A 20073-nucleotide genomic window follows, 5' to 3' on the forward strand; every position below is an offset into this window, starting at 1 on the left:
CTCTTCGAACAAATCTGCACAAGTATCCCCCTGCACAAAGTATTTTTCAGTAGAGGAGCTATGGTTGGATATAGAGAAGCACCAGTGAGAACAACGGATCCTTTCTATTGATTGCTCTCCTCATCTGTGTACCACTGCAGGACATTTCTTCATTTCCTAAGATTCTTCCTTGAAACAAGTAATAATTTTATATAGCGCCAACATATTCGGCAGCACTTTACAATTAAGTGTGGACATGTACAGACAAGAAATACGTTACAAAGTAACACATTACAAGTAACATAGTTCACCAGTTACAAGAGGCGTGAGGACCCTGTTCACAAGCTTACACTCTACAAGAAAATGGAGGGGGGGGGAGGGGGAGGGAGGACGACATAATAGGTAGAACGTGCTTGTCGTGTACGATCCAACTACCATTACAATAAATTTGGGTTATGATATAAAGCTTCTTGAGCTGGTCACCAGCCAGTATTTGTCCAAGTACCGTTATAAAATGATATTGGGTGTATGGAGGGTGTGGAGACATATGAATGAGAGGGATCAGATTCTGAAGAAAAATTAGAAGGGGGAACAAGGAAGACTTAGGCCTATCACCTCACTTCACTAATCTATCTATACGGATGTGATTTTAAAGCATGCTTAAAAAAGTGGGGCTAGGTATTAATTGGATCTTCTGGGGTAGTGCATTCCAGAAAGCTAGTGCAGCATACCTGGATACGGAAAAGGGAGCTTCGGATTATTGAGGATGTTAGTCTTAGATCAGTTGCAGAAATGAGAGCAGGGGTATGGTGATAGACAGATGATGGAGGAGGTTTATGGTAGTGCAGAACTATGGAGCACTATGTGGGTGAGAGTGTAGAGTTTATATTGTGCTGTATAAAGGATGGGTAACCAGTGCAATGTCTGGCACAAGGTGGAGCCATCGCTCTAGCAGCTGGACAAAAATATGATCCTTACTGCCGCATTCAGGATGGATTGGAAATGAGAATGTTTGGTAAGCGGAAAACCAATAAGTAGAGAGTTGCAGTAATCCAGACGGGAATGAATAAGAGAAACAGTAAGAGTTTTGCAGTTTCAATGGTGAAAAAATGTTGGGTTCTAGAGAGGTTTTTTAGATGCCGGTGACACGAGGGAGCAAGTAATTGGATATAGAGAATAAAGGAAAGTGCTGTGTCAAATATGCTAGGGAGTCATGGTTGAACGACCTAAGGAAATTGCTATATCGGGTATTATTAGGTTAGTAGAGGAAGGAAACACTAGAAGTTTAGCTTTGGAGATATTCAGTTTCAGATAGAGAGAGGACATGTTAGAGACAGCTGACAGACAACCCCTGGTATTTTGCAGTAATGCAGGGGTCATGTCAGGATAAGAGGTGTATAATTGAGTGTCATCAGCATGTAAATGGCACGATAACCCTAATCTGCTGAAGGTTTGTCCAATAGGGGTAGTATATAGGGAGAAGAGGAGGGTGCCTAGGACTGAGCTTTGAGGAACCCCGATATTAAGGGGAAGAGTAGAGGAAGATGAGCAAGCAAAATATACAGTGAAGGAGTGGTCAAAGAGGTAAGAGGGGAACCAAGAAAGATCAGTTTCTTTGAGGCCTATAAGGCGGAACGTAGTGAGGAGGAGCTGGTGATCCACAGTGTCAAATGCTGCCGAGAGATCCAGGAGAATCAATAGAGAGTAATGATCAGTAGAGACTTTAGTAAAGGGCAGTTTCAGTAGAATGCAAAGAGTGGAAACTGGATTGTAAAGGGTCAAGAAGAGAGTTATCTGAGAGATAGCGGATTAGACTGGAGTCATCAGAAACAGGTCTGTAGTTGGCAAAACAATTCTGGTCCAGGGATGTTTTTTTTTTAGTAGAGGGGTTATGATGGCATGTTTAAATGAGGAAGGCAAGATACCAGAAGGAAGAGAGAGGTTAACTATTTTAGTTGGGTGAGTAGTGACAACTGAGGAGAGATACTGAAGGAGATATGAGGAAACAGGTCACTGCTGCAGGTTGTAGGGCGAGAATAAGCGGGGAGCCTGGTAACTTTTTCTATGACAGGTTCAAAGATGGAAAGTGAGCTTGAGGTGCGGGAGAGAAGGGGATCCAAACTCTAAGGGGATTAGGTGAAGATGCAAATTTGCAAAATTGTGGACGCTGAGGTTGGTAAAAGGGATCTGCACTTTTGGAAAATTTCAAAGAGTCATTTTGGATTGTTGGTGGGGGGAAATAGTTGTCATATTGTCAAATCTGAGTGTAAAAAGGCCCTTTAACGTGACAATGTTTATAGAAACGCATTGTCTTAATCACTGCCCAGCATTTAATAGGGGCTTAGTGAAGGTTGTGGTGGTCCTTGGATCAAGCTTATAATATTTAGTTCACCAATTTACACTACATACATGGAGGAGTAAAAAGAATGGGGTAAACCATCCCAAAAGGTTTTGATTAGCATTAATGCAGCTAGGATTTTTCATGGATAATGGATGAGATTGGTTCATAGAATATTTTATACTTAATAATACCTACATTAGGATATTGCTCATATTATTCTTTCAGTGCTCTTTTACTGGTGCTAAAGAACAGTTTTATATCAATCTGCTACAAATGAAAATTCCTGCTTTTTACCTTGTTTTAATCAATAAATGTTGTTTTTATCATAATAAAGATTCAATGTTTTAACCTCAATATATATATATATGCCTTCTTATCCTGAGACCGAATTCCTCAGGCAGTATAGATGTGTGTCATCTTACTATATGTAGGGGGCTGTGGGTCCATCATACTGTATGTAGAAATCTGTGGGGCCATCATACTGTGCATAGATTACATCTACAGTAGATAATTGGGATTCTGCCATTATGAATACAATTTTTTTTGTACGAATGTACTTTCACGCCCCACCTAAAATCCTATAGGGGGGAAAAAAAAAATGTCAACATTGTTAAATGCCCAGTTAGCATAAGTTTGCATGAAAACATCCACTTGAACTGTAAAATGCATCAGGTTTTCAGCTCAAGAAAAGTGGAAAAACTAAAGCATAATTCACGCTACATGGGAACATTTCCTTAAAAGACTCTCCTAATGACATGGAGCGAGCACTGTAGTAGGGTTTATCTGACTAAACAAATTTATCACTAGATACAGTACGAAGAAGAATATAAATCTAAGTATAACTAAAACAAGAAATAAAAAAAAAGAAAAATGAAACAGAAGCAAACAAGAAAGAAAAGATTCTTTGAACTTCACAGTCTCTTAAAAAAAAAAAAAATCAAAAGTAGAGTAATACTATTCATCAGTCTTCTCCCCTTTCATATACATGGGCTTCTCACAGTGTTGGGAGTAAACGAGGCGGTGGTGTCAGTGAGATGTTATCCCATTAGTTGGTCATATAAAGAGATGATGGTCCCCATAGATAGCAGCGTGTTGTCACCAGTCTCACTATTACCTGAGTAGTGATGGTGTAGTGTGATCGATGGCCGCCTTATCAGCAGTGGCTACTGCCAGTCCTCCTCCTGCCTGAAGCTACAAGAAGGTTGTTAGGACCTGATGCCTTTATGGTCACTCATCACATGGGACATTGTGGCGATCCATATCAGTGAGATAACTTGTTAGATGACAATTGATGAATTCTCCACTAATCAACTGGGTCATGGCTTAGAGGGTCTGGAAAATGACTTTAAGAAAAGAGTAGCACATGGGGAGAATTATAATTGGGGAAAAATAGTAATGAAGCATGACTGAAGGATTAAGACCCAATGAGACAAAGTTCTGATCTTCAGTCATGGTCATATTCATCATGCTTTAAGGTGGGCTTTATAGATGAGAGAGTAAACTTTCTGGACCCTGATCTAGTGGCCAGGTTAGTACTTTGTGGCCACTGTGTGGGAGACCTGTGAACTGACTCTTACTTGATGGCATCCATGGCATCTCTTTTCATTAGCCAGCCTGGCGTGATGTCGTTCGTGTATCATGACTGCGCCAATCAAAAGATGAGCCAAGGATGTCGTCAAGGAAAATGTGCTTTGCAGGGCTCAAGTCCAGCGGCTATGGAAAGTTGACTTGGCTGCTGGACCTGCAAATTAATTCTCTCATTGCTAATGGCCTTAAAAGTTTAATGTATCTCATGCAAACCTGGCAATGTCTGATGTAATGTGTAGGGATTTGCTCTGGTAGGCAGCGGCAGCAAAGCAGTAATGAGGCAACACACAGGCTCAAAGTCCAAACTTCAGTGTTTTATTCACACTTTAAAGAGTAGGTGACAGAAAGGGAAAAAACACAACGTAACTGTACTCCAACCTGGAGAACCACCGGTCTCAGACTCACCCTTGCATGGGATGGGCTTAACTAAGAGGCCGCCTGGTCACCATTAGTGATGTGGTTTGTTGCAGGCCACAGGCGACCACCAGGTGACATTCACGGGGTTGCTTGAATCTTTGTCACAGACCTTTCCAGCATGTATCCAAACAGCAAAACAAATTCAGGCTCACTCCAGCCTAGCCCCTCACACCCTGAGGATTTCCCCCCTAACTGACTTATGCAGGCTTGATTGCTGGAGCTGTGTATGTCAGGTGTTGTGCTGAAAACCCGGAGAATTAAGGAAAATCCAGGTCACATTTTATCTTGCTGGGAGAAATAAACCTTCCATCCAGTACTACACCTTTCACTGCACCACAAATGGTAGATCCAGAAAAGTTCTAGTAAAGGTGAATAATATCAGAATTTAGGTCAGCAGATCTGTCGAGATACATAGACCCTGACTTTATGAAATGGCCAAATAGATTCTGTGATCACATTCTCGAGGCCCCATTTCACATGGACAGATTTTGTGCCCCTGGCGGTCACTGATCAACCATTAAGAAAGTTGATTATTCTTTGTTTATTTTCATTTATATTGATAATGAGAGGGTTCACAGAAATGATCTTAGCGTTGTTAGCTCCTCACACTTTCATTAGTGTTGGCAGCAGGTCTCTGATAAGATTTGCGGATTTGCCCCTATTTGCTCGTTTGCAGGCTGATCACTGGGCCTATATACATGGGGTAATGAGCGGGAATAAACATTTACCATATTTGAAGGTTCATTCAGCTGATCATCAATCCAGATACATGAACTCAAGTTGGCCAAAGACATAAAATGGCAATGTCTAGGGAAAGAGGATTAGAAAAATTCAATTTTGGTGCGGTATTAAAAAAGGTGCCCAAACAGTTTCAGTAGACATCAGCCAAACCCTAATTTCACCAGAATGGAAACCAAGTACTTAATGTTTACGGGGGTCATTGGATTCTCCCTCAATGGCAAATCAAGGGAAAAAAATAATTGGCATGTTGGATTTTAATAAGTCTGGCAGTGGCTTATTCCATCTACAGCTGAACATGCATATGAAGGGGGAGCTGGGGCGCAGTGGCTTAACTTTTAGGTTTCCATGCAAAATCCCCAAAAAAGACACTAAATATCATAGGACTTTAATAGTATTGGTCTTTTCATATTGGCCAAAAGGGACCTTAGGGCCCATTGGCACCCACTATAGTTATGCCACTGCTGGGACAGATAGCTGCTTGCCGATCTAGACAATCGTTCACCTGACAGCTATTTAGAGAGAGTATGGTGAACTAAACTCAAGGACCAAGTTGCCAGATTATATTTCCCGGTGTGACTGTCCAGACTGAGGAATGCCTAATGGTGGTAAAGACCAAACAAGTTACATGACCTTCCCAAAACACAAGAATCTATATCTACACAAAGAGAAGTGTGCAATGTGCATCCATTAGGATGATTACATCAACCAAATTGTCCGTATGCTTACGAGCAGGTTAATTCTCTGATGGACAATAGGTCCGGCCGATCTGATGTTCATTGAAGTCATAGTTTCTGTCCCTTGGGGTGTATGTGAATATCTCATTGGAGCAGACAAGGGTGGAGACAGAGTGGCAGCACTTCGCCATAATTCCCTCATTGAAATGTAGAGCAGCATAAAGTCTGAATTAAGTCTTATTTCTATATAAACAATACATTAAAAGAAGATCTACCACTATGCCCCACCCGTGGACTTTCACCTCCTTAATAATGCTTCATGAGGAAAGTGGAATACTTCACAGTGTGGAATAAAAATATCTATGTTTTTAAAGCTTACTTACTTTTTAAGTCCATCATCAAACTGGTGTCCAACCTGTGAGTATATTTACTTGATCTGACAAGCATGTGAATGTTTAGTTCATTGTGAATACTGGTAGTCATCAAAATTGTTGAGTATTGCTCAAAAATATTTAAGGGGTTGCTCCTTTCAGGAAATTTTGGTATTAAAAACCAATCCAAATTCTACTCTCTGTCCCAGGGTCACCAGTAAGTCTCCACCGTTACTCTCTGTGTGTGTTATAATCTGCGGCGCTGAATCAGAGCGACAGCGCAGAAACCAACTAGTGATTTAAGTGGCTCTGCCAATGTAGACGAAGGTCCCGGTCAGAGTCGCTGAACTAAATGATTGTCTTCCGCATTTTTGTTGGGATGTCAGCACTGCAGGCAATGCCAAACACATAGCAGCAGTGGAGACTCTCAATGGACTAAAGAATGGTTTGTTTTGTTTTGTTTTTCTACTAAACAGCACCCGCGGATCAAGAATGCCTAAAAGGGTCAATCGTAGGGTAGTATACCAGTACAAGTGATCAGTTGATTGCAGGTTCAAGTCCCCTAAGAGGACTATAAAAAAAAAAAAAACAGTGAAAATAAACAATATTTTAAAAATATTAAAATAAAAAAAAGTTTAAAGACGCCTCCTCTTTCACAATTCAAAAAATAAGAACATTTAATAAACATTTTGTATTATCGTTATGGTGTCTGTAAAGTCTGATCAAAATCTAAAATTAAATGCCATAATTGACTTTTTTTATTAGTTAAATCAAAATGTACTGTGTACTCCAAAATGGCATCAATAAAATAATCAGTTCGCCATGTAAAAAAAAAAAAACAAGCTCCCACACAGTTCTATCACACACCAATTTTTTTTTCCCCCAAAATTCTAAAAAAAAAAAAAATTTGACCACTGAAATTAAAAATCAAAATGGCCTGGAGAATCATGTTGGGAGATTTTAACTGAACAATTAGCACCGTAAAAGACAATGGCACTGTTACGTGTTTTTTTTTTTTTTTTTTTTTTCACCATTTCACTCCACATGGAATTTTGTGTTTTCAACATTTTAGATATTAAAATTCATGGTGTCATTCGAAACTACAACTCATCACTCAAAAACAAGCCCTTATAGAACTGAAAAAAGAAAAAAAAAAAGTCATGGCTCTAGGATGTAGAGGAGGAAAAGACAAAAGTGCAAAAACGTTCAGGAAGGGGTTACATTCAAAATGTCTTAGGTTTCTCTCTACAGACTTTATTTAATCAGTGAAACGTTGGGAAGACTCCACACACATCAAATAAAAGGCCAGTCCCTTCATTTGTGAATTTGGGGAACCTAATGTGTATGGGAACCTTAAGAGATTTTCTGGAAAACATTAATTGGGGTTTTCTATGGACTAGTACCCCACTGGCATTTCAAAACTAAGTGAGATAGACATATACACACACACACTGCTCAGCATAAATGAGTACACCCCCTTTGAAAAGTAAGATTTTAATCAATATCTCACTAAACGCAAGAACAATTTTCAAAATTTTGACAAGACTGAGTTTCATAGAAATTTTTTAAACCTATAACATGAAATGCAGGTTATAAGTTTTATTACTAATCCTCAGTTTTAGGGCTCACTCACACCACTGTTTTTCCAGTCCGAGAGCAATCCAACAAAACATTGGATCGCACTCTTATTAATATTGTTTTTTTTCCTTGGACAGAGCCGGTCAGAGAAAAGTGTGCTCAGATTCTCCATCATGGAGCATGTCAAGGACTTTGGAGCGGGTTCAGAAGCAGAGCCCACTCCACAGAGGGCAGATGTCGGCTATATTATATTGCCGACATCTGCCTGTAGCAGCAGCAAATGGCATGCCCACTGATCACTGCTGTTAACCTCTTAAATTCCTCTGTCAATTTGCTGACAGCAGCATTTAAGCACCAAGGCCCAGAAGTCAGGGTGGTCATTGGCTTCTCTGCGATGCGATAGCAGGGCACCGATGGGTTGCTATCACAGTCGTGGGCCGGCTCAACGCCCCTTCCCCCTGTGCCTGTCATGTGATCTCCTCTGACATCCAGGCATCATAGAAGACAGTGTTTTTTTACTATATACAGCAGTACTGTGGTATTGCTGTACATAGTGAAAGCAATCAGACTTTTGCTGGTTCAAGTCCCTAACAAAAAGAGTAAAGAAGTAAAAAAAAAAAAAAAAAAAAAAAAAAGCCTTTTTTATTTTTTTTAAATCCATAATTTTGCTATTTTTCCATCAACGCAGATGCGGGAAGGCTCATCTTTGTACGCCGTGTTGTAGGATTTAATTGTATAATTTTGGGATACTTGAGACGTTTTGATCACTTTTTTGGGGGGAAAAAGGTGTTATGATTGAAAAACAGCAATTTTGTGATTTATTTTTCCACCACGTGTATTGTTAAGGAGAACCTGTCATGTCAGATAACGCTAATAAACCGCAGATATGAGGTTACTCTACAGGTTAAGGGCGCAGTCAGACGTATAAATTGGACCAGGATTGGACTGCAGTGCATGGACTGGCCGGTGGGTCTCCTGACCCGAGCATTTCCATAGAAATATATGAAGCAGTCACGCTCTGGTCGGGAGACACGCCGGCCACTCTGTTTGCAGTCCAATCTTGGTCCGATTTATACAGCCGTGTGTCTGCACCCTAAGGCTATGTGCACACATTGCTCTTTTTGCTGCAGTCAAAACCTGATCTCTTGGCAGTAAATAAGCTGCAGACAAAAATCAGGATTTGCTGCATTATTTTTGTGCTTTTTTGCTGAATTGTTCAGGAGCCCAAAGTTCAGCTTTGCTTCCACCGGAGAAGCATGAACAAAGCAAGACATATGTGAAACCATAAAACATTTTTGTGAAAAACAAAAAAAGGGAAATTTGATCAAATTAGTGACTATTCTAAACAAGAAAAAGTTAATGAAAAAATACACAATTGCAAATGTAACAGTGGGGGGAGGTGAATTGGTCGGGAATAGTTTACCTAAGACATTGTCAGAGCATTGAGTTGGTTGGGCATTGTTCAATTTCACATATATCATTAATTTAACTGAGGGCAAAATTTTTTTTTTTTTTTTACTTATTCCTTGTTCTCTATGGGTTAAAAAAGCACTGAAAGAAGTGACATAATGCAGTTGTTTTTTTTTTTTGTTTTTTTTTTAAAAAAGCAGTAGTTTTCCAATTCAGTCAGGAAAAAAAAACAACCATGTGCATGAGATATCTGAAATCTCATACCTTTTGCTGCTATTGTAAAAACGCAGCTTTTAATTTGAATTAAAAAAAATGAAGCAAAAACGCAACGTGTGAATATAGCCCAATAGTGCAATGAGGGTGCCTAGCTGCTGTACTGAAACTGCAGCACCAGGAAGAAAATTTAATTTATTTCTCCCATGAGCCGCCAGCTTTCAATAAATCATACAGGCACCTTCGTAATGCGATTAGCCTACAGATTAACCCCATATCTGCAGATTAATAGTGTTAATAGGGTTATCTTTTATAATAACTTTTAATCCATGCACTCACAGAGTTAGGTACACCACTTTTTTTTTTTTTTTTTTACATGCCGTAAAAAATGTCTTTTAAAGCGTAAATGCTGCATTTTTCACCCCTCTTTTCCTGCAGGTGTCCACACCACACGACGCAATAACCTTCACTGATGATGTGTTTGCTGCTTTTTTTTTTTTTTTATTCGTCTTCCCCCTTATCTGATCCATTTTTTAGGGCAGGTATGAAGGAGCGTTTTTAATACTTGACTCCTGATTGGGATCTGCAGTAGCTGCTGACACAGAAACTGGCAGTTGGTAGCACCGGTCTTTTCTGCTGCCGCGGTTCATCTGGGCCAATGTCTGACGCTGAATCAGCATCAGAGGATCTTGACTCAAAGTCCAGCGTGTAAGATGTAAATCGTTCCTGGTCTCCGTGTCTCTCTGCCAGGGGCCCCATCCTCTGCAGGACACTATCTCCTTCACCACATTAGCCAGCTTTACACAGGTGAGTATAATCTGCTCTAATACAAGGTCTTACCTGCAGTCTATCTCCACCTGCAGCATTTACTGCTGTAACTCACCAACCAGTCCTTGGATCTCCTCTACAAGCCGGTCAGGTGCATGACCCAATTTTGGTCTTTAGTTTTGTCAAAGATTCAGGATGCTTAAATATAGGATGATCCTTAGGCTATGTGCCCACGATGCAGAATTGCTCCGGATTTTTCCTGAGCGTTTCTGCATCTTCCTGGCAGAAAAAAACGCATGTGGATTGTACATGCGGATTGTACATGCGGATTGTAAATGCGTTTTCCTGCCAGGGACAAGCGGAAGTGAAGCGTTTTGATCATGCGATTTCGCATGCGGGTTGTCAAGCGCTTTTCCAGGCGATTTTAGCATCACTTGGAAAGTGCTTGACAACTTGGTCACACTATATAAATCCGGTGCGTCCGGTGTGTTGGGCGGCTCGCGATGGTCTAAAAAGACCTTCCATGACGTAATTTAGTCATGTGACAGATCACGTGACCGCTGACGTCGGCGGTCGCGTGACCTGTCACATGACTAAATTACGTCATGGAAGGTCCTTTTAGACCATCGCGAGCGGCCGAGAAGCAAGGGTGCATCGCTATGGAGATCGGGGGTCATCAGAAAGTGAGTATAAATTTTTTTTTTTTTTTTTTTTTTTTAATACAGGTACTATGGTACCCGGGTCTGGAGGAGAGTCTCCTCTTCTCCAGACTCGGGTACCATCCACACATTGAATCGCTTAGTATTCGCATGTTCACATGTAGTCATGCGGATATTAAGTGATTCAATGCAAGTCAATGGCGGCGAAAACACCGCACTTACGCAATATAATTGGTAGTGCTGCGGATTTTTCCGCAATGATAATCCACAGCGGAAATTTCCGCAGCATGTGCATGACACTCCCCCAGGGCCGTGGGGTACTCGGCAGCCGGGCCTATGGATGCTGGTGGGTGATATCACGGTGGCTGGCCCGGTCCGTGGCCCAGGGCGGTCAACAAAAAGGGGAATATAGGGGATTTGTAAAGTTTGTGACGCCACCTGTGGAATGCGGCTAAAGGGAGCCGCCGCTGCGGAGCAGTCCTCTGGAGCTGATGTTACTGCAGCAGGGATGGTGTGGCTCTCCACAGGAAGAGCTAGCTCCAGGGCAGTGAAGATAGTGTTAGTTGCGCTGGGCTTTGTAGTGCAGGGGAAAAGATGACGCAGATGAAATAATGGACGGAAGCAGTGCGGTGCAGTCAGCCGAGTCTTTACTCACAGTTAAGTTCCTCAGGTTGCACTGTCCAGCTTACAGCCTCCCACGTCGTGCTGCATTCACCAGACCGGGGGTTCAGCTCTTCCTCAGGTAGGTTAGGAGCACCTGACGGAACCCCGCTTTCTTGTGTTCCTCTCTAGACCGACTTCACGCTGGGTCTTCTCCCTCCTGCCCTGCGCTTCCCCACTCTCAGTCCCTCCTGTCTAACTGGAGTTCCCGGACCTGCTTGACCCTCACGGAGATTAGAATGAGGCTTTGGCAACTGGACTATGTAAGCCAGAAGCCTCCGGTTTTCCAGCCGAGACCTGGAGTAACACGGCTGGTCCAGGGGCCGGTCCCCTTCTTGCGGCCTATGATCCCTCTGTCTTCTGACAGAATCTGGGCGTACAGGTGCCATCCTGCACTCGCCGTACCCCCTGGGATCCCTTAAACAGAACGGAGCCTACCCCTCTGCTCCCTCCTAGGACTGGGCCCTGCTGGTGGAGCAGAGCTCCTAGAGAGACTCTGCTCCCTGACTGTCTGTCTTCACTCACTCTGCCACCTAAGATGGCTTCCCTTTATATACCTACTACTATGGTCCTCCCCTAAACTGTTTCCTCCACCCACACCCACTACTGGTTCCTCCTACCTTTGGGTTCCCCCCACTCCAGCCAGGGACAGGGCTCAGCAGGAAACACAGTGCATCTTGCCCTTCCAGCCGGCCTGGAGCAGTGTAGTGCTGGATGCAGGTGTTGGGGTTCTGGGCAGCACTCCCTCCTTACCTGCGAGAAGGAGACACCACACCTCTGGGTGAGGTGCAGTACCTCTGTGGCGACTGAACCCTCAGGGGCGCCACATGCACAGCACATGCGGATTATCATTGGGGAACATTGCAGGCCTTCTATCAAGCGTTTTTTAACCATTTCTGCAGCGGAATTGCTGCTGCGGAAACGCTTAAAAACGCATAGTGAGCACACAGCCTTAGTTGTAGTTGTCACCATCGCTGGTTTAATGGCTCTACAGAGCTTTACTCCTGCCACCTGACCTTGTGCGTCCTGAGTTCGCCATGCCGGACACAACTTCTTGCTGCAGGTTTTCCTGGAGCATTTGCTTCTCCAGAGATGTCCTCCCTGCCTGTGTGTTGGAGGAGGGAGCTGCACACCTGCGGCCTATGATGGGCTCTGCCTCACCTCCTGTGCACCATGCTGGTTTCCACTTTTCAGATTCTCAACAGAAGGGCTCATACCCATATGTGAGAATAAAAACGTTCCGATATCTGGACTGAAAAAACGGATGAGTGTCATGCGATTTTCATGCACCATCTCTTTAAAATCCGGCAACTCATCAGCCGCGTACAGTAAAAACATAGCGGTATCCGACAATTTAGAATAGAAAGAATAGATCTACCCACATAGAATAGATAGAAACAGGTCAGTCACATATCTAATTAGTACAGTGACTGATTTGGTTACTGTACTTGTCATTTATTGTAAAATTAAAGATATATATATATAAAAAAAAAAAAATTGGCGTGGGGTCCCCCTTAATTTTAGTCTCTAGCGGAAGTTAAGCAGACGGCTGGGGCAGATGTTTGAAGCCTGGGAAGGGGGTAATACCCACGGACCTTCCCAGGCTACTAATTTTTTGGAGGGTCGTTCATTTTAATAGCCAGTAAAGGCTAAGTATTCAACTGGGGGCTGATATTAGTAGCCTGGGAAGCTCCGTGGGTATTACCCCCTTCTCAGGCTTCAAACATCTGCCCCAGCTGTCCAACCTCTGCTAGACTATAAAATTACGGGGGACTCCACGCAATTCTTTAATTTAACAATAAATGACAAGTACAGTAACCAAATCAGTCACTCTACAAATTATATACAGTATGTGACTGACATCTTTCTATCGAACTACTATATGTGTGTTGTTCTATTCTACTGTATATTGTTGGGTACCGCTGTGATTTTACTGTATGCGGCTGATGAATTGTCAGGTTGCAAGGAGACGGGTGCATGAAAATCGGGTGGCACTCGCATGGTCCAAGTGCTTTGTGATTTTTTTTTTCATGCACCTGACGCGCCCCCTGGGACCGTGGGGTACTCAGTAGCCGGGCCGGTCGGTGCTCGGGATGTCACGGTGGCAGTGACCCGGTCCGTGACCCAGGGCGGTCAATTAGAGGAAAAGTAAAAGGGGAATAAAGTTTTTAGAAATAATGTTCGTGACGCCACCTGCGGTATGCGGCTATATGGGGCCGTAGCTGCGGTGCAGATCCACTGGAGCTGATGGTGATGCAGCAGAGTTGGTTCAGCTCTCCACAGGCAGTGTATGAAGAATTGTGGAGGTAGATATTGTTGGTGCGGTGTAATGCAGGGCTGAGGGCGCAGATAATGACCAGTCAACAAATTAATGGCGGTTTCCTCTGTCTTTACTTGCGGATTGTCAGAGCAGACCGGGGCACGGGTACTAGATGGTGGTGAAAGTCCAGGCGGCCTGGAAGCAAGTTGGGGATCCACCTTGCCAGGTAGAGTTGTAGGCCTTCCCTCTGCTCTATTCTCTTTGGCCCTGTTGCTTGTAGCTATGCTGCGGCCCTCGTCCCTGAGTAAAACGTCTCTTCCTCACCAGTATGGCAGGCAGCTCGGGTCTTCCTCAAGTGTCGCTCCCACGTGGCGGTGCTGGGCCCTATGATGCTGCTGAGCCACTGGGCGTCTGTTGGGGCCAGGAGACCTGCAGTCTCCTGCCCTCCGGATTTAGCTGCTGGGCCTTCAGTGCCCCACAACCTCGGACTCCGGTGTCCGGTTCTTCTGCGCTTCTCTCCTCTGGGGTGAGCTTACACACAGCTCCCTTCCCCAGGTCCTTCCTCGTTGTTCTCCTGTCTCAAACTCTCTCAACTCACTCTTACTAACCCCGCCTCCAGATCCCAGTTTTTAAGGGGAGGAGCTCCCCTTTCTGGTCTGGAGCCAGGAAAGTGTTGTATGCTGGTAAACCTGATTAGGGGACCCCTCCTTACTTCCAGGCATGGCATCACCCCTTGCGAGGGAGGCAATGCAGCTGTGCCAGCCGGACCCCTGGGGTGCATTGGCGAGTCTCATCCGAGATACGTGGCAATACGCAGCAGGCTGCAATTTTTTTCTTAGGGTATGTGCACACAGTGTGGATTTACTGCGGTTTTGACGCTGCATTTTTATGCATCATCAAAACCCCAGCGGGCAGACGTTACAGCATAGTGGATGGGATTTCTAGAAATCCCCTGCCCACTATGCGTTTTTGTGCACCCTGCAGAAACTGACATGAGGCACGTCTTTCCAGACCGCAGCATGTCAATTTCTCTTGCAGAAACGCATGCGGATTTTTCCCATAGACTTGCATAAGAGAAGGAAAATCCACAAGCGTAAAAACCGCATGTGTGTTTCAATAGCGTTTTTGCAGCGGAAACGCACACAAAAACGCTGTATGATGATCAATAAAGTTTGTTTAAAAAACCCTATTCTCTGAAACTCTGCAAATTTTAACATGAAGACCTGAAAAACGCATGCATAAAAAAACGCATCAAAAAACACATGTGGCAAAACCGCATGTAAAAAACACAATTAACCTAATTTGCATATTAGATGTGGAAATGGTGCAGAAATTTTGCAGAGTCAAAACCGCAACTTGTGCATATCCCCTTAGTCCGATTTGAGCTATGAAAGAAAAAAAAAATCGCAGATGAGATGTCACTGATTAACATTGTTCCGAGTGCAATCCGATGTTTTATCGGATTGCACTTGTCTGTTTTCCTCACATACGAGTATGAGCCCGAAGATTCCTTCTGGGATTTTCTATGTTGCTCAGGACACTGTGTGGCCTTGCCTGGCCGACTGCTTTACTTCATTTCTTTTACGTACAACCATGGCTTTTTCTTCTTTATTTGCTTTACTTCCATTACTATAATTTTTTGGTGTTGGTTCCAATCTAAGTTTTCTATTGTTCAGAAACCACTTTAGGATTTGCATCCACAGCAGATAGAGATTGGGAGTTTCCTCCCAGTGTACTCCTGGAAGTCTCTGAGCTTCTACGCCAAGGGAGGCCAGTTCTTGGGGCTTGCTCCAGCCATCAGGAGAACCACTGAGACACAACCTCACAGCTAGAAGGCAGTATAGTAGTTATATTCCTGTACATAGGGGCAGTATTATAGTAGTTATATTCTTGTACATAGGAGCAGTATTATAGTAGTTATATTCTTGTACATAGGAGCAGTATTATAGTAGTTATATTCTTGTACATAGAAGCAGTATTATAGTAGTTATATTCTTGTACATAGGGGCAGTATTATAGTAGTTATATTCTTGTACATAGGGGGCAGTATTATAGCAGTTATATTCTTGTACATAGGGGCAGTATTATAGTAGTTATATTCTTGTACATAGGGGGCAGTATTATTAGTAGTTATATTCTTGCACATAGGGGCAGTATTATAGTAGTTATATTCTTGTACATAGGGGGCAGTATTATAGCAGTTATATTCTTGTACATAGGGGCAGTATTATAGTAGTTATATTCCTGTACATAGGGGTAGTATTATAGTAGTTATATTCCTGTACATATGGGTTGTATTATAGTAGTTATATTCTTGTACATAGAAGCAGTATTATAGTAGTTATATTCTTGTACATAGGGGCAGTATTATAGTAGTTATATTCCTGTACATAGGGGTAGTATTATAGTAGTTATATTCTTGTACATAGGGGCAGTATTATAGTAGTTATATTCCTGTACATAGGGGTAGTATTATAGTAGTTATATTCCTGTACATAGGGGTAGTATTATAGTAGTTATATTCTTGTACATAGAAGCAGTATTATAGTAGTTATATTCCTGTACATAGGGGTAGTATTATAGTAGTTATATTCCTGTACATATGGGTTGTATTATAGTAGTTATATTCTTGTACATAGAAGCAGTATTATAGTAGTTATATTCTTGTACATAGGGGCAGTATTATAATAGTTATATTCTTGTACATAGGGGGCAGTATTATAGTAGTTATATTCTTGTACATAGGAGCAGTATTATAGTAGTTATATTCTTGTACATAGGGGCAGTATTATAGTAGTTATATTCTTGTACATAGGGGCAGTATTATAGTAGTTATATTCTTGTACATAGGAGCAGTATTATAGTAGTTATATTCTTGTACATAGGAGCAGTATTATAGTAGTTATATTCTTGTACATAGGGGCAGTATTATAGTAGTTATATTCTTGTACATAGGAGCAGTATTATAGTAGTTATATTCTTGTACATAGGAGCAGTATTATAGTAGTTATATTCTTGTACATAGGGGCAGTATTATAGTAGTTATATTCTTGTACATAGGGGCAGTATTATAGTAGTTATATTCTTGCACATAGGGGCAGTATTATAGTAGTTATATTCTTGCACATAGGGGCAGTATTATAGTAGTTATATTCTTGCACATAGGAGCAGTATTACAGTAGTTATATTCTTGTACATAGGAGCAGTATTACAGTAGTTATATTCTTGTACATAGGGGCAGTATTATAGTAGTTATATTCTTGTACATAGGGGCAGTATTATAGTAGTTATATTCTTGTACATAGGAGCAGTATTATAGTAGTTATATTCTTGTACATAGGGGCAGTATTATAGTAGTTATATTCTTGTACATAGGGGCAGTATTATAGTAGTTATATTCTTGTACATAGGGGCAGTATTATAGTAGTTATATTCTTGTACATAGGAGCAGTATTACAGTAGTTATATTATTGTACATATGAACAGTATTATAGTAGTTATATTCTTGTACATAGGGGGCAGTATTATAGTAGTTATATTCTTGCACATAGGGGCAGTATTATAGTAGTTATATTCTTGCACATAGGGGCAGTATTATAGTAGTTATATTCTTGTACATAGGAGCAGTATTATAGTAGTTATATTCTTGTACATAGGGGCAGTATTATAGTAGTTATATTCTTGTACATAGGGGGCAGTATTATAGTAGTTATATTCTTGTACATAGGGGGCAGTATTATAGTAGTTATATTCTTGTACATAGGGACAGTATTATAGTATTTATATTCTTGTACATAGGGGGCAGTATTATAGTAGTTATATTTTTGTACATAGGAGCAGTATTATAGTAGTTATATATTGTTATACTTGTACACATATTGCTGTATTATAATAGTTATATCCTAAGAAATACTAAATAAATATTCCTCCCTCCCCCCACAGGTGAAGGTATGAAGTACACTAGCACACGTGGAGGAGTGTCAGATGTGGATCTTGAAGGAGTGCTGTTTTCGGGTTTTGCTCCAGATGGAGGCCTGTTTATGCCGCAGCACATTCCTAAGCTGAACACTGAGACATTGACAACATGGAGCTCTTTCACCTACAAAGATTTAGTGAAGGAAGTCTGTTCTCTCTTTATACCCCCTGAAGCTATACCCAGAAATGAGCTTTACGGTATGTGAAAGGTAGACCACCATTTTTCACTGTGTAGAAGTAAATGTGTTCTGGAGGGTGTTAGTATTTTACCATAGTGGCTTAAGGACATATTTTACATTTAAGAGCATTTCAAAGGAAATCTGTCATGTCCCCAAATGCTATTAACCTGCAGATATATGGTTAATTTGCAGGTTAATATCGGTGCTGAGCTCTTTACTTAAAGTGCGGCTATCGGGAGAATATGAACTTTATTCCTCCTGGGAGCCGCTGGTTTACAGTCATGGAGGCGTATCCCGAGCGGCTACCATCACTGCTTACTGATCAGCGGCTGTAAGCTCGGCCCAGCACTTTGATAGACAGCCGGTTCCGCAGTACATCTGTGCAGAGCGAGCTGTCAATCAAAGCGATCGAGTGTACAGCCACCACTCACAATGCAATGATTGTGGACGCTCCCCGTGCGCCTCTACGTCAGAAAGCCAACGGCTCCCGGGAGGCATAAAGTTCACTTTTTCCGGGAAATCTAAGAAGATGTAAGGACCAATTCAATACGACAATTTCGAAAATAAAAAATCTCCACGTGTCACAAAACATGCCCAAAACATTCTCCCATAGATTGGGGCAGCTTTCCTCCCTGCCTAATAAAGCCATTCACATGTCACAGAGCATGCCCACAACATTCTCCCATAGTATGCATAGAGTTTTAGGGTTTTTTAATCAATCGTTTCCACTAAGTCCATGTTTGGATAGATGTCTTCCTCTTCCAGGCCTAATAGACAAAGCATTAAGTCGCTTTAGACACAAGGATGTCGTTCCCATGTCCAGGTTGGAAAGTGGGCTGAACGTCTTGGAGATGTGGCACGGAGCCACTCACGCCTTTAAGGATCTTGCGATGTCCTGTTTGGGGCAGTTTCTGGATTACTTTTTGAAGAAGAGCGATAGACATGTAAATATCTTGGTTGGTAAGTCCTGATGAGATTTCTTATAAGAGGTATATGGGGACATCTCAGAAGATATGGAGAGTTGGGAGTTTTGTAACTTTAGATCTAAATTGTCCCAGATTTTGGGTCCTTCCAATAAAGCATCCAAACATCTGTAGTTCTGAAGAGAGAAATCCTGATTTTGAACGTTTCTGACAAGACATTGACCTCTTCCACTGCGGACAACTTTGGCTTTTTCCTTCCCTACTTTGCACTTTTTTATTCTTCTGTAGACATAGCCATATGAGAGTTTCTTTTTTGCAGGATGAGTTCTAGTTTTAAATGACAACACTAATTTTTCCATACAATATACTGGAAAAAGGGAAAAAAATTAAATTGTGAATTGTGATGGAAATCCATCATTGTATATGTTGGGATTTGTTTTACTGTGTTCACTTTGGTGTAAAACCGACCCATTATCATGACTCTCTAAGTCAGGAGACCCGTAACTTTTTTATTTTCCTGTTGATGGAGCTGTTTAAGGGCTTGCTTTTTGCATGCACAGCTCTAGCTTTTATTGGTAATATTTTGGGATACATACCATGTTTTGATCTTCTTTTTTTATTGCATTTTTGGTGGTATGTTTGGTGACCCAAAAAATGTCAATTCTGGAGTTTTGACTTTTATTTGCCTTTCGTCGGTTACATATTGGTCATATAACTGTTAATTTCGATAGCTTGAACTTTTGCGGATATGTTTAAAAAAAAAAAAAAGGTGATAGCATTTAAGTGGTTAAACAGCAGAGATCGCAACTAGCTCTGGTCGCTGCTGTTATAGGCAGATGCCGGCTGTGTAAGAAAGTTGGCATCAGCGGCTCTTGAGCTACAAACAACCCATCTTACATGCACTGTTTATTTACGGCAGATGTCAGGAAGGGGTTAGAGGAGTTTTCCAAGTAATACACAGTGATGACCTATCCTTAGGAGAAGCAATCAATGTATAGTAATATTGTTTCCAACCCAGGGACTTCTCTGAATGAAGGGATTATTTTGGGTCTCTTTTCTTCAGGAGCAGTGCAACATCTGTACATCTAGCTGTTCTTGGAAACAGTTAGCGGCCATAGATCACATAAAGAATATCTGTCCTTTTACTGAAAACCTATAGAAAAGCCTGATGCACCTGTGACACCCCAGGGGTCTGGTTGCCACAGTGATAGAGATATTACGTCTGAGAGCAGGTGGGAGGTCCTTTGGTCAGGGATCCTGTGCATGCCACACCTCCTGCCCAGTCTTGGGAGGGGAAGGACTTCCCCTATATAAACCCGGGGCTGAGGCAGAGTTAGT

At 41.9% G+C, this 20073-nt stretch overlaps 1 protein-coding gene across 8 annotated transcripts in view; it reads left to right on the top strand.

Moving 5' to 3' along the window:
* Positions 1-20073, top strand: part of THNSL2 (threonine synthase like 2) — a 145662-nt gene that overhangs the window by 100824 nt on the left and 24765 nt on the right. For 7 of the 8 annotated variants that reach the window (XM_073649154.1, XM_073649152.1, XM_073649156.1 and 4 more), the window contains exons 2-3: positions 17601-17831; positions 18578-18772. In XM_073649154.1, coding sequence (XP_073505255.1) covers positions 17601-17831; positions 18578-18772 — 426 coding nt within the window. Of the gene's footprint in view, positions 1-9897; positions 10119-17600; positions 17832-18577; positions 18773-20073 lie in introns of those variants that run through there. The other variant, XM_073649155.1, reaches the window with a different exon arrangement.

Source organism: Phyllobates terribilis, unplaced genomic scaffold (assembly GCF_046119375.1).
Source record: "Phyllobates terribilis strain yellow unplaced genomic scaffold, ASM4611937v1 Scaffold_1__5_contigs__length_1240528914, whole genome shotgun sequence".
In the NCBI taxonomy this organism is placed as follows: domain Eukaryota; kingdom Metazoa; phylum Chordata; class Amphibia; order Anura; family Dendrobatidae; genus Phyllobates; species Phyllobates terribilis.